This window comes from Pygocentrus nattereri, chromosome 15 (genome assembly GCF_015220715.1).
Source record: "Pygocentrus nattereri isolate fPygNat1 chromosome 15, fPygNat1.pri, whole genome shotgun sequence".
Taxonomy (NCBI): domain Eukaryota; kingdom Metazoa; phylum Chordata; class Actinopteri; order Characiformes; family Serrasalmidae; genus Pygocentrus; species Pygocentrus nattereri.
Genome location: NC_051225.1, coordinates 37,099,013 through 37,115,757, shown reverse-complemented (window position 1 = coordinate 37,115,757; position 16,745 = coordinate 37,099,013). Strand labels below are relative to the sequence as shown.

General features: G+C 39.8%; 1 protein-coding gene across 1 annotated transcript in view; it reads left to right on the top strand.

The window, feature by feature from the left end:
* Positions 1–16,745, top strand: part of efl1 (elongation factor like GTPase 1) — a 198,541-nt gene that overhangs the window by 18,897 nt on the left and 162,899 nt on the right. Inside the window, exons 9-12 of the mRNA XM_017699582.2 lie at positions 3,418–3,497; positions 4,073–4,209; positions 7,931–8,053; positions 12,198–12,297. Of these exons, the coding sequence (XP_017555071.1) occupies positions 3,418–3,497; positions 4,073–4,209; positions 7,931–8,053; positions 12,198–12,297 (440 nt within the window). The remainder of the gene's footprint in view (positions 1–3,417; positions 3,498–4,072; positions 4,210–7,930; positions 8,054–12,197; positions 12,298–16,745) is intronic.

Sequence of the window (16,745 nt, the reverse complement as noted above, 5' to 3'; positions counted from 1 at the left end):
ATCACCTTTAAGTGTATAAATGTATTTAAGGCACTATTTGTGATGTTAGAAGAGCAGAGGTGGAGCTGAAAGTGATGAATGAGCCTTTAAGTATGTTTTTCTCTGCAAATGAATCTGTAGAGCCTCAGAAACAACTACCAACGGTTAATGACAGGAGACTCTGCCGATGCTCTAATTAGGCTGTTTATTCTGTTGATGTCTGTAAACAGGATGATGCAGAAAGCTCATGCTTGCTCTCCTGATAGGATGCAGTAATTGATAATGTAGGGCATCAAATAGTCATTACCTTTGAGAAACATTGCTAGTTAAATTGTAAGCTACACAATGTGGCTTTTACCTCTTATTTACCGGGATATATTTAGGTTATTCTATCTGAATTTACATGACCAAATCATAAGGCAAGTTATTCAGTACCTGCATGAAATAAATGTACCTTTTTATTTTATTTTATTTATTTATTTTGGAAAAAAAGTTCCCCTCAAATTAACAGAAAATGTGTTTTAAAATTTACTGCTAAAAGCCAAAAATCTGACGCTTTTTGAATATTTTTATAAAAATAATTTTTTACAGAGTATATTACTGAAGAGACAGTCTTTTTTTATAGTTTATAGCCCGGATTTGTGGAAAAATGAGTTGACTTTCAGTAGAGAAAAAAAGAGTTCAGCTTCTTTTATTATAAAATTAAATTTAAAATTACATCACCGTCTATTAGAAGACAGTTAAAGCTCTCATATGACACCTTTTGAATGTAACTCATGAAAGTTATGAAGATTAAGACAAAGTGCATTTTGGAACATCCGGTGGTCTCAAGGAGTCTAAGAGGGCTCTTATTATGGAAAACCTTTTTTTTTTTTTTTTTTTTTTTAACATTCTTAAAGTTTCAAAATGTACATACCTATAGACAAATCGATACTGTGTATAAAAATAATTTGGTGCTTTACTGTAAATACAAGTAAGCTGTAATGAGCGTTAAATAGTGCATTAACAGAATGTAAAGCAGATTATTGTTCTGAATGCTGAATGGGTGGAGCTTACCACTGTGACATCACAAGCATGAGAAAACTGGCCGTTTTTTCAGCTTAGTTGTGTAGGTCAGCCCATTCACCAGGTTTTGGCGCAATAAAGATATACACTATATTGCCAAAAGTATTCGATCGTCTGCCTTCATTCCCCCATCCCATTCTTAATCCATAGGGTTTAATTTGATGTCGGCCCACCCTTTGCAGCTATAACAGCTTCAACTCTTCTGGGAAGGCTTTCCACAAGGGTTAGGAGTGTGTTTATGGGAATTTTTGACCGTTCTTCCAGAAACACATTTGTGAGGTCAGACACTGATGTTGGACGAGAAGGCCTGGCTCACAGTCTCCGCTCTCATTCATCCCAAAGGTGTTATATGGGGTTGAGGTCAGGACTCTGTGCAGGCCAGTCAAGTTCTTCCACACCAAACTGGCTCATCAATGTCTTTACGGACCTGCTTTGTTCACTGGTGCGCAGTCATGTTGGAGCAGGAAGGGGCCGTCCCCAAACTTGGGAGTATCAAATTGTTCAAAATCTCTTGGAGCTGAAGCTTTAAGAGCTCCTTGCACTGGAACTAAGGGGCCGAGCCCAACTCCTGAAAAACACCCCCACACCATGATCCCCCCTCCACCAAACTTTACACTTGGCACAGTGCAGAAGTACCGTCTCCTGGCAACCGCCAAACCCAGACCCGTCCACCGGATTTCCAGATGGAGAAGCGTGATTGGTCACTCTAGAGAACACGTCTCCACTGCTCTATAGTCCAGTGGCGGCGCTTTACACCACTGCATTCCACGCTTTGCATTGCGCTTGGTGATGTAAGGCTTGGATGCAGCTGCTCGGCCATGGAAACCCATTCCATGAAGCTCTCTACGCTGTTCTTGAGCTGATCTGAAGGCCACATGAAGTTTGGAGGTCTGTAGTGATTGACTCTGCAGAAAGTTGGTGACCTCTGGGCACTATGCCCCTCAGCATCCGCTGACCGCTCTGTCATTTTACGTGGCCGACCACTTCGTGGCTGAGTTGCTGTCGTTCCCAATCACTTCCACTTTGTTATAATCCCACTGACAGTTAACTGTGGAATATTTAGTATTGAGGAAATTTCACGACTGGACTTGCTGCACAGGTGGCGTCCGATCACGGCACCACGCTGGAATTCACTGAGCTCCTGAGAGCGACCCATTCTTTCACTAATGTCTGTAGAAGCAGTCTGCAGGCCTAGGGGCTCGGCTTTATACACCTGTGACCATGGAAGTGACTGGAACACCTGAATTCAATGATTTGGTGGAGAGTGAATACTTTTGGAAATATAGTTTAAGTGAACTGTAGAGAATAAAAAAAGTTGAATATGGGTCCTTTAATGCAGAACACATGATTGAGAGCACACAGAACACAGGGCTCTGGGGTTTCAGAGCCTGCCCACCATCTGCATGAAGAGGGAGACAGTCAGTTGTCATTTCTCCCAGACAGATCAATCAGTCTGATCATTCCGCTCCGCTGGCCAGATGTCGTTTTAAAGAGACAAGCTCCGTCATTGGGATGGAGATGGGAGATATGACCTCTAGTCAAAAACATTGATTCTGTGGGCTAACGCCGCTCACGGCCCAGCGCAGCCTTTTAAGTCATTTCATACTAAGATGAGGGGAGTAAGTGGGACGTTTGTTGGAAGCTGACCTCATTCCGTCATGTAAGGCCATGCTAGAAAGCTCTTGTGCACACTAGCCAGCTGCATAGCTACAGTAAGGGTCCATAGACTGAATGCTGATCTGAAAATTAGATGTTTAATTTTTAGCTGACTTTTGTTTTGGAATAGTTGGTTAAGTTACAGTGTTGCTTGTGAATATTTATAAAATGAACCAACTATTATTCAGTTAATCATCTAATTTAAAATGTCGTCTTCAGTCTCTTACTTTTTGCTATTGATGTCAGGGCAAGTTTTATCTGTGCGAGAGTCATTTCTTCTTTTATGGTGGAACAAAACAATAGAAGCACTTTTTTTAATCCTTATCATTATATTATAAATCATTATAGAGCGCTTTTAAATGAAACAATAGAAGCCATATCGCCGCCTACACTTCCTATAGTGTATTACTGTCTGTCCGAATGACTGTGTCAGCATGAAAGACTGTCATTTGAATGCTTTTTGAAAAATTAAACGTCATATAAAAAAATTCAGCAATATTACATTAATCTAATTCAGCTGTACTGTAATTCAGCAATGTTACATTAATCTAATTCAGCTGTACTGTAATTCAGCAATGTTACTTTACTGAATTACAGTGTAACTGAATCAGATTAATGTTAATGTACTGTGGTTGTGCTGTAATCCAGTGACACACACACACTGTAATTCATCATTATTATATTGTATATATGCTGATGTTTTTTTTCTCCTTCCAGTCGAAAGGAAAGAAGCCTTTGTTTGTCCAGCTGGTCCTGGATAATATCTGGAGTTTATATGATGCTGTGGTCACCAGAAGGTAATTACTTAGAAACACACAGCTATGATATTTATGACTTGATATTTTTGTGCACTACCGTTCAAAAGTTCACATGTTGAGATCACTTCACGTTCATGTTAACCATTTTTGTGATTTTATGTGCAGTAATAATGTACTGTGTGTGTGTGTGTGTGTGTAAATATTATAAAGCAGTTTTAGTTGTTTATTCAATATTAATGTGTTTTAGGTAGACACATAAGTAATCAAATGCTGCATAGTATTTGATTGGTTAAGTTATCTGCCCTATATTTATATATATATATATATATATATATATATATATATATATATATATATATATATATATATGTATATATATGTATATGTATAATTCATATTTATATGACATAGTTCAGCAAGATGATGTCATTTAACTGTTCCCTGTGTTCCCTGTAGAGGCTGTCCACTTACTTTCATGTAGAAAAATCAACAAAACATGTTATTTTACCAGATATTTTTGCATATGACTAAACATGATACTGCTAAAAGTTACAGAAAGTATGAAAGGCTTGAATCTGCTGAAAACTAACCACCACTTCTTTTGATATTTCCAGAGACAAAGAAAAAGTGGAGAAGATTGTGGCGTCTTTGGGCTTAACAGTGATGGCACGTGACCTTCGACACTCGGACCCCAAAGTGCTCCTGAGCGCCATCTGCAGCCAGTGGCTGCCGGTCTCGCAAGCAGTGCTGTGTATCCTTTTCGCCAGATGTGGTGATAATGTCACTAAAGATGTTCTCAGCCTGAGCCTCAGTGTTATTCCATGGTTAGACTGCAGTTACCCTACAGACTAAGCGTTTTAAAGGTACATCATGTCTATGAAGCTGTTCAGTCATTGCTGTAGTCAACACCATTAGAGTGGCGTCCGAGTTAACACTGAGACTTACTGACGACCAAGTTTTCACAATATAAAAATAAGATAAACGGAGAATCCTGAAACATTTTGTAGTTTATTGTACATTCATTATCATTCCTTGACAGATACATGATGTACATGATATGAGAATAAGCACTATTATTTTATGTTTGGAAAAATATACCAGAGTAGCCTAAAATATATCAAAGTATAATATAAATAGTCTAAAATAATATTAATTGTTCATATGTTAGAAAGTCTCTTCTTCTCAAAAACTCATTCAGAATCACTGAACCTAAACCAAACAATGTACATCCATTTTTATTATTAAATGGAAACATAGCAATAATAACAGTCTACTCTGAATGTTGAAATTTTTGGAAATAATACCCAGTTAAGCCATCATGGAAAGATCAATTTGATACTTAACTGCAGAGATATTGATTAAAGATATGACGAAAGGATTGTTTATTTTGTTTAAAGGTGTTGTTGACATTCAGGAATGACAGATAAAGAAGTTCAGTTTCCAATTACCTCAGACGTTCACCTTAAACCGAGTGACCAAGACAGCTCTCAAAGTTCTACAGCGCTACTGCTTTGAAAGAATGGACTTATTTTATCAGTTCAAAACCATCAAATCTCAAAATTAAACCAAAAGTCCAGAGTCCTGGGGTCTGTCAGTGCATCCAAAGTTTTATTACACACTTCTATAACCTAAGTATCAGTTAGCATTGGAGTCCCTGTAGTTACTGAATGATACACCTTAGAATGTAATAAGCCTGATATTTTACATGGTTAATCAATGTTTATAGATACCAAAATGACATACAGTGTTGGAAACCATGTAATCAGAGATTTCTGAACAACTCCACACAGTTTGAGGTAAGTGCAGCCGTTTTATGCAGCTCACACAGTGATGATTGGTGGGATAAAAGCTACTCTTACTTATTAGTTAGATTAGCCTTGTAGCTTGAGTCCAGAACTAGACGTCATGTTGTCCCCTTGGAGTTATAAGGTTCTTTCTGCATTCTAAACAGTTTTGAAATATTGAACTTCAAAGATTTTTCATCCCAAAAAGCAAACCTGATGCGTGGAACATGTCTCTTTCATACTTGAACATGAAAGCCACTCTAAATGTATTCTAGATGTGCAATATCAAAAACCTATAAGATTTGTAAATTGGATTTGGGGGAAATTTTCAATTGTGCATAGAATCTACATTATCAAAGTTAAGCGTAATGCTTTTTCTGTCATTTTTGACATTTATTATTGTTATTTTTTATGACATTTTCTTGTTTTAGGACAAATAATCTTTATATCATTCATAAAAGCATTGCAAATTATGCATAAAGGTCAGTGCTAAATGTTTTGTCCAGTGCAGATGTCAACTTTAGGTTGGACAGCAACCAGCTACTGTAATACCTACTGTCCCAACAAGTAAGTGTAGCAGTTCAGTCTAGAGGTAGTATCAGGTTTTGTTTTGTCTCAGAAATATGACTGTAATGCACCAAAATGTCTTATTTTGGAAGAAAGAAGAAAAAGAAAAGATGAAGATAAATAAATGAAATGAATGTTTATGTTGTAATTAAGACCCCATTAATTGTTTATTATTTAATTATCTTTAAGGCTTAATATTTAAGCCTTTTACTTTTAAGACAACTTTTAAGACAATACGACTTTCTAAAGAAGGAAGACGGACAGAGTGTTTATGTTTCATAAAGTTTTATACATTTTTGCTGCACTCAATGAGCAGATATGATCACATGACAAAGAAGCAGATTCTGATTGGTCCTCTTGTGCCTTTTTAAAGTGCTGATTGGTTCGCAAATAGAGTGAAGTCAGTTGGTTTGATTTTCTTGATAGAACCTTTTTGTTTTCTAGTCCAAAAATACACATAACTTAAAAAAAAAACTCACATAAAGTTAAAAAGTTTTGACAGATAATATTTATAATTCCAAGGGGATGAAATATGTCTTGAGGCTTTGACTAAGTTGGTGGGCAGTAGTGTACATTTGTTTATGTTCATTTTTTTGGGCAACACTGCAGAGTTAAAACTGTCCGTCATGTTCAGTTGTTTATACCACCCCTGCTGTAGCATTAGGTTTAGTAGATTTCTCTGTGTTGTGTGTAGAATGGTTATCCCCCGTCATGAAAAACATCCTGCGGGTTCTACTCCATACTTACAAACATCACCTCCCCACCTCTTCATCACCTGATGTGACTCTAGCAGCTGAGAGAGGGAGGTGCCATTCAAGCCCATTATAATTAAGAAACTCAATCACTGCACGTCTGGAGAGAGAAAAACAGCTAATAATTATAGTTCCACCAGGTGTTCCATAGACCGCTGCTCTCCTCAATGATGGGTTTCTCTAACTAATCAATCCCTCAGATCCATTCATAGCTGCACAACTACTATTTATAATTTGTATGTCAATAGTGTGATGCACGCCAGCCTGTCATACAGAGAGTTTTAGGTTGAAGGGATTTCATTTGGTTGTAGAACAATGTTTGATTTTCTGGGCTTGTGGTGAAGATTTTGTTTTTGTGTCTTGATTGATTTTGCTCCTCATCCAGCTTAAGCTGTTCAAAATGATTAAATGACTAAAGCAAATTTGACCAATTTTTCACTTTCTGCTCAATCCAGTGTTGAAGGTGTGAGATGAGTCATTCCTTAGATCGCTCTGCATGTCCTCCCCACCAAGAATGAATTAAAAAATACGTTTTAGGCCAAAACTTAATCAAAAATCAATGGTCTTCATTTTGAGATTGTACACTACAATGTTAAAAAAAGATTGAAAGTTTTTTTTAAAGGGTTCTTTAGTAAAGAAAATGGTTCTGTAGAGAACTATGAACATTCAAAGAACCCTTTGCATGATTAAAGCTTTCTTTGCATCGTGAACGGGTTCTTCAAATTGATGCAAAATCTGCATGGATGTGCTATAGATGGTTCTATAAAGAACCTTTTTGAAACGGGTTCTATATAGCACCCAAAAGGGTTCTTGTATTGTTACAAGATTGATACTCGAACAATCAAAGAGACCCTTTGGGTGCTATATAGAACCATTTTCAAAAGAGGTTTTAGATCCATACACAGCACATTCTCTGTCAAGCTGAAGAACCCCTGGATCATACAGTGCAAAGTTTGGATGTTCAAGGGTTTTTTTGGAACCATGAAGAATCATCTTTTTAAGAGTGTATGTAGTACCAGAAAGGGTTCTGAATAGTAGCAAAAGGGTTCTTTGATCTTAGTGGAACCCTTTATGCTGCCATGTAGAACCATTTTTGAAAAGCTCATTAATGAAACTTAGAGAAGAGGTTCTTGGTCATTGAGAAGAACCAGGTAAAGAACCATATAAACATCCACATTTCTTTTTAAGTGGACATGGTTCTGTATATTATTGTTGCCTAGTAACATAACTTCTTCAAAGCAAGTCCTATTCTGTTAACTTCGCATTACTAGGTGAATCTTCAGATCCTTAGTTTTAATTCTGTAACGTTGTCACCCCATTCAGAGTGAATTATTCGATGTTTCCGAGTTTTTGCCTTAACTCTGCTCAGCGATGGTGTGCGAGAAGCTGCCGTCTCCGTCTGAAATTGGCGCTGAGAGGGTGGAGAGGCTGATGAGTGTCGGCACACGCAGGTTCGACTCTCTGCCCGAGAAAACACAAGAGCTCAAACAAGGTGAGGTGGGGAACAGTCTTGTTTTGTGGAAGGGGAATAGCATCCTTCATATTTTTGCCATGTTTTTTGTGATTTGGTAACATTTAAATGAAGAAATGCAGAAACTTGTCAGTCCAGAATGTGAAGTGTATATAAATGTGGGAACAGTTAACGTCACAATGGCTGTTTACTTTCAAATCCGATTGAATACATTCCAATTACAGATTGAGACTGAGGTGTTTATATTCTCACTTCACTCAACACTCTTTGTTTACATGCTCACTGCAAGTAATCCGATCCAAAACGATGTGCATGCCTGGAGCGCTTAGAGTAAACGTTACCATGACAGCAAACGTCACGTGAGTCCAGTCACAGTGAGATGAGCAGCAGTGAGCAGTGCTTGTGTTTTTAATTGCTTTAAAATGATGTCAGACTCAGGAAAACGTCCTTCACATGTCCTTATTGAAGAAGCCTGAGAGGAAGACGTCGTGTTCTGAAGAACATAAGCTGGACGTTTGTCCCACCACTGTCTTTTAAAGATCAGAGCATAAACTTAGTCTCCTCTGCAGGCCACGTTCAAGGTTATAAACGTTTGCTATGACGTGACGAACATGATCAGAACGTGCTTGAACTCTCTGATTGGTAATCAGATACCGGTGTTTATATGGCTGTTGTTCTTCTATTTAACTAATTATTTACAGGATTACCCACCTTGTTCAATCGGATAGAAATTGTATTCTAATTGAAGTCTATACATGGACGTATTCTATTTCCATTGAGCTATTAGTTGGATTATTAACAGATTATTATGCTGCATGTAATCCTGGCTGCTGTGGCCAAAAGCCTCCTGATAATTGAGTTCAGGTGTTTTAGCCACATCCACTGTTAACAGTTGTATAAAGTCAGGCACAAAGCTATGCAACTTTAGCAGTAGAATCAGATCCACTGGAGAATTTTAAATGTGGCTCTGTCGGTTGCCACAAGTCCGTTCATTAAACTTGTGCCTTGCTAAAGGTGTCCTAGTCAACTGTAAGTGTTATTGTTGTGAAATGAAAGAGCAACAGTTCAGCTATGAAATAGCAGACTGTGCAAACTTACTGAGCTGGGGGAGATGCGCCATCATGTGTTGATCTGGGTTTGGTGGATGCCAGGAGAACGCTACCAGAATGCTCAGTGCCAACATTAAAGTTGGCTACAGGAGGGATAATGGGCTGGGGCTATTTTTCAAGGTTTGGTCCCCTTAGTTCCAGTGAAGGGTGATGTTAATGCTACAGCATACAAAGACATTTTAGACAATTATATACGTTACACCAGTCTGAATAACTGAGTAACAACAACAACGCAACGTTTGTGTAAAGTCTTTACAGTGTAAAGTTTGGTGGAGGAGGGATAATGATATGGGGTTGTTTTTCAGGGGTTGGCCTAGATCCCTTAGTTCCAGTAGAGGGGAATCTTAATGCTTTAGCAGACCAAGAAATTTTAGATAGTTGTATGCTTCCAGTCTTTGCTGTTCCAGCATGACTGAGCCCAGGTACACAAAGCAAGGTCCATAAAGTCATTTGTGGGTGAGTTTGGTGTGGAAAAACTTGACTGACCATCACAGAGCCCTGACATCAACCCCATCGAACACTTTTGGGATGAACCAGAACGGAGATTGCGAGCCAGGCCCAGACCCTCACATTAAAACCCAAGTTTTGTGTTGAAAATGTAACTTGCCAATATAACTTGTTTTTTTTTTAAACAGACCATCTCTTTCCTTGGTTGGGGCGGTTTCCTGCACATTGGTAAAAACACCAGATGTGGAAGTAATGTTGGGTTTTTTCATACTCAGTTCTTATCCAGTAGTTCTCCACAGAGTTTTGTTTTGAAACAAGACAAGGTGTGAAGAGAGATTAGCTGCCGAGCATTCATAGCCTGGATATAACCACTAAATCAGTTCTGCCTTTCCTTGATGTTTTTTTACCATAGAAGATTTGTACAAATATATTTAGTTCTGAAAAAAATGTTATGCAATGCAGAAAAAATCTGGAAAACCTCCAGGGGTCTGAATACTTCGACATGTGACTTAGAACGGCTCATATGTTGCACAGTATAAATAAACACGCTCCACACGTTTGATCTTTGTGGACCTTGGCTTTCATTGGCCTGCGGCAGTGGCCTCCTGTCATGTTCTCCTTTTATAAAGACTTGGATTTCTGTGAAATATTCAGGGCTATTTTGGAAGACTGTGCTGATGCCTTGTCTGTGTGAAAGGCTTTTTTTTTTTTTGCTAGCCTTCCTGAAGGATGATAGAAGGAGCTGGCAAGTTTTAGCTGAAATTCAGCAGCCTCAGGAAATTAAGAATTTTACTTTAAAAAGTTTAGAGGTGTTTTGGCTCTAAACTAACATTTTAAGATGCTATTTGCCATATTATGTAATACTGTGCAGTGCCGAAATGTGTAAGCAAGCCTTGATTTGACAGAAATGTGTATATTTTTTGTGTTTTTTGTTTGTAAACTGGCAAATTGCACTCTAAAGAGCACCACAGCAATTGCTTAGGATGTTTAGGATATTTACAACCTGCTTACAACAGCTATATTAATGTTTTCATTTTTCCATGTTGGTCTGAGTGCCATTTTATAATATCTTCCTCATTTACTGATACTGTCTGAACTGTGTCTATAAGCAAAAGTGGGTAATAGAGCTTAAATGTAAAAAAAACAGACCCAAACAAGCCGAAAAAGCTAAATAAATAAAGGTACTTCTCATATCTTTATAATGAAACGTGCAGTTGGCCAGTGTTCAGCAATACTGATGATATACAGTGGGGGAAAAAAGTATTTAGTCAGTCACCAATTGTGCAAGTTCTCCCACTTAAAAAGATGAGAGAGGCCTGTAATTGACATCATAGGTAGACCAACTATGAGAGACAAAATTCAGAAAAGCACATTGTCTGATTTTCTGGCACTGCAAGATCTGAGTCCCTGGCGGCGTCGTGTGTTACTGACAGTAGCCTTTGTAACGTTGGTCCCAGCTTCCTGCAGGTCATTCATCAGGTCCCCCGTGTGGTTCTGGGATTTCTGCTCGCTGTTCTTGTGATCATTTTGACCCCACGGGCTGAGATCTTGCGTGGAGCCCCTGATCGAGGGAGATTAGCAGTGGTCTTTAGGTCTTCCATTTTCTGATTATTGCTCCCACAGTAGATTTCTTCACACCAAGCTGCTTGCCTATTGCACATTCAGTCTTCCCAGCCTGGTGCAGGTCTACAACCTTGTTTCTGGTGTCCTTCGACAGCTCTTTGGTCTTCACCATAGTGGAGTTTGAAGTGTGACTGTTTGAGGTTGTGTGCAGGTGTCTTTTATACAGATAACGAGGTCAAACAGGTGCCATTAATACAGGTGAGTGGAGGACAGAGGAGCCTCTTAAAGAAGTTACAGGTCTGTGACAGCCAGAAATCGTGCTAGGTGACCAAATACTTATTTTCCACCATTATTTGCATATAAATGTGCTTTTCTGATTTTTTTTTTTTTTTTTCCTCATTTTGTCTCTCATAGTTGGTCTACCTATGATGTCAATTACAGGCCTCTCTCATCTTTTTAAGTGGGAGAACTTGCACAATTGGTGACTGACTAAATACTTTTTCCCCCCACTGTAAAATGTCTCCAGTAAAGTATGTTGTATTATATTGTGAGATAATCTATGATGACAATATAAATTGTCATATCTAATGGGCTCATTACAGACTCTCTGTATTTGGTCTTCTTTATGACCCATGCTTGTTCAGTGTTCTTTAGATTAGATTAAGATTAAGAGACCCTTATTAGTCCCACAACGGGGAAATTCCACCTCTGCATTTAACCCATCCGTGAAGTGAAACACCACATACACACTAGTGGGCAGTGAGCACACTTGCCCGGAGCGGCGGGCAGCCCTATCCACGGCGCCCGGGAAGCAGTTGGGGGTTAGGCGTCTTGCTCAAGGACACCTCAGTCATGTGTTGTCGGCTCTGGGGATCGAACCGGCAACCTTCCGGTCATGAGGCTGGATCCCTAACCTCCAGCCCACGACTGCCCCTTTACGCATCGACTTCACACATGTACACTAGTAAAAGCACATAGTCAGTATATGATTGTAACTTGGCACAGTCTCAGAGTTCTCTGACTCCTCCTGTCGTTTCTGTGTCCAGTGTTCTTGGATTGCACGAGTGAAGAAACAGCTCCAGTCATCGTGTTTGTGTCAAAGATGTTCGCTGTGGACTCCAAGGCCCTCCCTCAGAACAGACAGCGGTGAGTTGGTCATTAGCTTCTGTGTTAACACCCGTCTGCTTAACATTTACATATGCAGGCAGCATCACTGCGTCTGTTACATTCATACCAGCACCTCACCTGGGAACTGGCCCTAATTTGATATAACATATACGAACTAACACGACATTGATCGGCGTTTGTCCATTAACGACTCATTAATTAAAAAACACAATCATTTGTAAAGTTTGGGTTAAAGGTAAAGTGATAAAAGAAATTGTGCAAGCTTTTCATCCCCGTAACTGTGTGTATAGAGTTGAATTAGTGTAATAATCACTTGACACTTAATTTGACTTGCTCCCTGCTCACTCCTCCTCTTTGATGTTTCTGCCTTTCTTCGCCACTCATTCGCCACAGGCTGTTTGAGGGTTTCCTCTTTCTCTTCACGTTTCAGCAGTGAGTGCAGTTCAGATACTAACCTGCTTTTCTCAAGAACCTTGAAAGTCAGAAGCCTCTTTCAAACTCACTTTACTTGCAAGTTATGCAGGAAATGGCATAAAAAGCAGAAAGGAAGCACACAAATGCTGCTAGCTCCAGCTAACTCTTGTCGTAGCTCTGGTTTCTTTACGCTGATTTAGACGTGCTGGTAGTATTTTCTAATCAGGATATTTAGTCTGTCAGACCCTCGGACCTATGGTTTTAATACGAGGCAGATTATTCCTCCCCAGTGCAGCAGTTACATTCCGGTGCACGAGGCATTACAGTAGAAACTGCTGCACCAGTTAAGGTGGAACTGAAAATTTGAACGAGAAGCCGGTGCATAAGCCGCCTCTTAGTTTTGATGCTGGTAGTATTTTTCTCATGAGGAGGTTTAAGCTTTGAAAAAAAATCCTAATTTTTTTCCCTTAGGAAACTAGCTCTATATATGTGCTACGGTAGAGCTTTTTTGACAAGGTAGCACAATTAGACAGGAAAATCAGTCCACCTGGAATGTGATTTAAAAATTTTAAAGATTCTAAACTTAATTTCAAGTTTACATGCAAAAAACATTTTCCTCGTGGTCTCTGATTTTGGACATCTTGTTGTGTGTTTTGTCTTTGTTTTGGAGCTGCACCAAATATTCAATAGAATTATACAACTGTGTAATTAAAATGTTCAAAAAAAAGACTGGAATTACACAGCTGGGACTTCTGCCTGTTTTTATGAAAGCACACGCTACTTTGTCAGTTCAGTCACCAGTAGAGTACAGCTGGGAACGTTAGCTCACTTGTTAGTGACTTTTTGGTCAGAATCTTTTAACTCTTTTTACTCTTTTTACTAATGAGCGCTGACCAAAAAGCTGTTCAGTTCAGTTAAAATACACTGTACATCACTTTCTTAACAACCTGCTCAGGGTTGCCAGATTGAGCAGGATCCTAAGGAATAGCGTTTAATGTTACTTGCTATGACAGCAATTGTTTCAGTGTATTTGCAGTTTTTCAAGTTACATTATAAGTATTTATATTAATATACATACTACTAATAAGATTTAAGAAATGTTTCAGGCATTTCTGCAGTGAGGGTGTGTGTGCGTGTGTGTGTGTGTGTGTGTGTGTTAACAGTAAACACATTTATTCAGTCATTTTATTCTAAAGTTATTATCATCCATCCATCCATCCATCCATCCATTCATCCATCCATTCATCCATCCATCCTCTAAGCCGCTTCTCCGTCAGGGTCGCAGGGGGGGTGCTGGAGCCTATCCCAGCAGTCTTTGGGCGAAAGGCAGGATACACCCTGGACTGGTCGCCAGTATTATTATTATTATTATTATTATTATATTTACTGTTACTATTTACTGCTGGAGACATGTCATGAAGCTGGAGTTACCTATACTTGTTTGCTTCTTCTTGTATAATTAAGTAAACTACTGTTGTATACATACATGGCCCTCGTTGCAGATGAGTGAGTGGCCTTTCCACCATGACCATCTAGTTATGTTTTCTATAAATAACAGTGCTCTGGTTTTCCTAAGACAAGACTTGTATACTGCAAAATGTCAATGCACAGAAACTTTTCACAGGTGAATGAAGTTCATTGCCCGCTTTGTCTCATAATCCCGCTTTACAGACACTTTGAGTGACTTCTTGTGCTACAAACTGTTATCAGCAAACAACACGATTGGCAAAATTGAACTTGGTACACGACTGGATTACAGTAAGAGTAAAGTAAGAGGGTGTTTAGATAGGAAAGCAAATGAAGGCAGTATGAAGTACGTAGTTTACTGAATTCATCTCCAAAAATGTTGAAACGTCAGCTTCCCCAGCTAACTGAGCCAACTGTGGGGTGATTTTGCCCTGCTCTCTATGTATCAGTGTGTATGTGAACACGCGTGTGTTTCTGAGCCACTGAAATGAGACGGTGTTTCAGTGCCCACTCTGAGTGTGATCTCAACGTCTCTGTTCATGCCAAACCATGCCTGACCTCCAACAGCCTGAGACCCTCCCTTCCTTCTGCTCTGTGTGTGTGTCTAGCCTGATGCTGGATTGGCATGTCTCAGTGAGTGTATTTGTGCTTTGTTTTATATTGCCTTTGCTTTAGCAGCAGATCATTGAAAGGAAAAGCCATGCAGCTTACCAGATAATGCGTTAGGTTACCAATTAATGTCACTTCTATTGTGCAAGTTTTGGTGCCTCAGGTTTCAGCAGTGAAGTGTCTGAGGCGGTCTCTGTAAAGTGAGTCAGTAAGCAATAACCTTTGGCGTTGTGGGTTTCTTCTGGTGTGTTTTTAAAAAAGGGAAAAAAAGACTAAATGAGCTTACTCTACAGTGCATGAGGTATTTTTAATTCATGGTTTTAAAATAGGCTTTTAAATTAATGTTGGCTCCAGGTAGAGGAACGAGCTGGTGAGTAAGACGCTAAAGGGCTTTGAGTGTTTCTGTTCTTTTCACAATTTTTTTTTTTCGTTAGGAATTAGCCCAGCCTGTCCAATTTTGAGTCCGGAAAGTTCATAATTAACCCAGGCTGGGCGGTTTTAGGTCCAGGAGTTCCTGACTGCATCATCTGTCAAGGCAGCATTTCGTACTGTGTCCTCCCTCCCTGCATAATCCCTCAGTGCCTCATTCCATTGTGCTTCATCCCTTGCTGCGCCTTCCTTTGCAGCGCCATCCCTCACTGTAACATTCTATACTGTGCCGTCCTTTGCAGCGACATTCTGCATTTCATCATCCCTTGTGGCGTTTCTCCTCACTGTAATGCTCTGCAGTCTGTCATTCCTTGCGCCATCGTTCTGCAGTGGGTCATTCCCCTAATACCACATTATGCAGTGTGCCATGCCTTACTTTGCCATTCCTACTGTGGCATTCAGTTGAACCCTCATTGCAGCATTCTGCAGTGCATCATCCCTCGCTGTATCATGTTTTGTTCCAAATCCGGGAGTGTATAATCTCTTGCTATGTCATCCCATGTAGCACCATCCCTTGCCAGTGCATCAGCTCTTGTTGCGACATTTTTGTGTGCCTTATCCTTTCTGGCGTCATTCCTCGTGTCACCATTCTACAGTGTATCATCCCATGCAGTGTCATCTTTCATGTCTATATTCTGCAGTGCATCATCCCTCGCTTGCGACATTCTCGGTGAATCCCCTCCAGGCCTTCATCCCATGTAGCACCAGCCCTTGCCAGTGTGTCAGCTCTTGTGACATTCCACAGTGCATCATCTCTAGCTGTGTCGTCCCTCACCAGGGCGTCATCCCTCGTTTAGGCATCGCTTACTGTCCTCTCTCACTGCATTATCCTTTTCATTGATGTGTTCCACTGGGTCGTCCTTCACTGTATTATCACCTCTCTGTCACTCCTTCACCCATCACTGTGTCATCCCTCAGCATATCATTTGGCAACACATCACACCTTGCTGTCATCTTTCATTGCGTCACTGCATCACCTCTTGCACCTACGTCGTCTTTCCCCGCGTCACTCCCACTACGTAATTTTTCACTACATTATTCTTCCTTACATCACTCCTCACTGTCGTTTCACACTGCGTCACCTCTCACTGTCATTTTTCCGCCTTCACTGCATCATTTTTTGCTGTGTCACCTCCCATTGCTTCATCCCTCACTGTCATTCCTCATTGAGTTACTACTTACTGAGTCATCCATTGAGAAAAATGTCTGTAGTGACTGCACAAGCATCGATCGTATTGGCTGTGACCTGCTTGTTTTGTGTTTGCCTTTGCTCTTTTGGATGAACTCTGTGCTCTCCAACCTAAATGATGTTTAATTGCAAGTGTTCTCGCCTCATTCTCCCAAACATAAGCTCTGCTGCTGATTCAGCTGACACCAGCTATACTTTTACTGCCTCAAAGTGATGACTCTCTGAAAAAGAACATTCACATAATCCTCCCTTAACTTCAAATGAAGTTGATCAGCCAAGACATATTTGGTTCTACTTGGTACAAAATCCTCACGCTGCTTAAAGTATCAACAGCCGTCATAAAGCTTGAATTGATCTG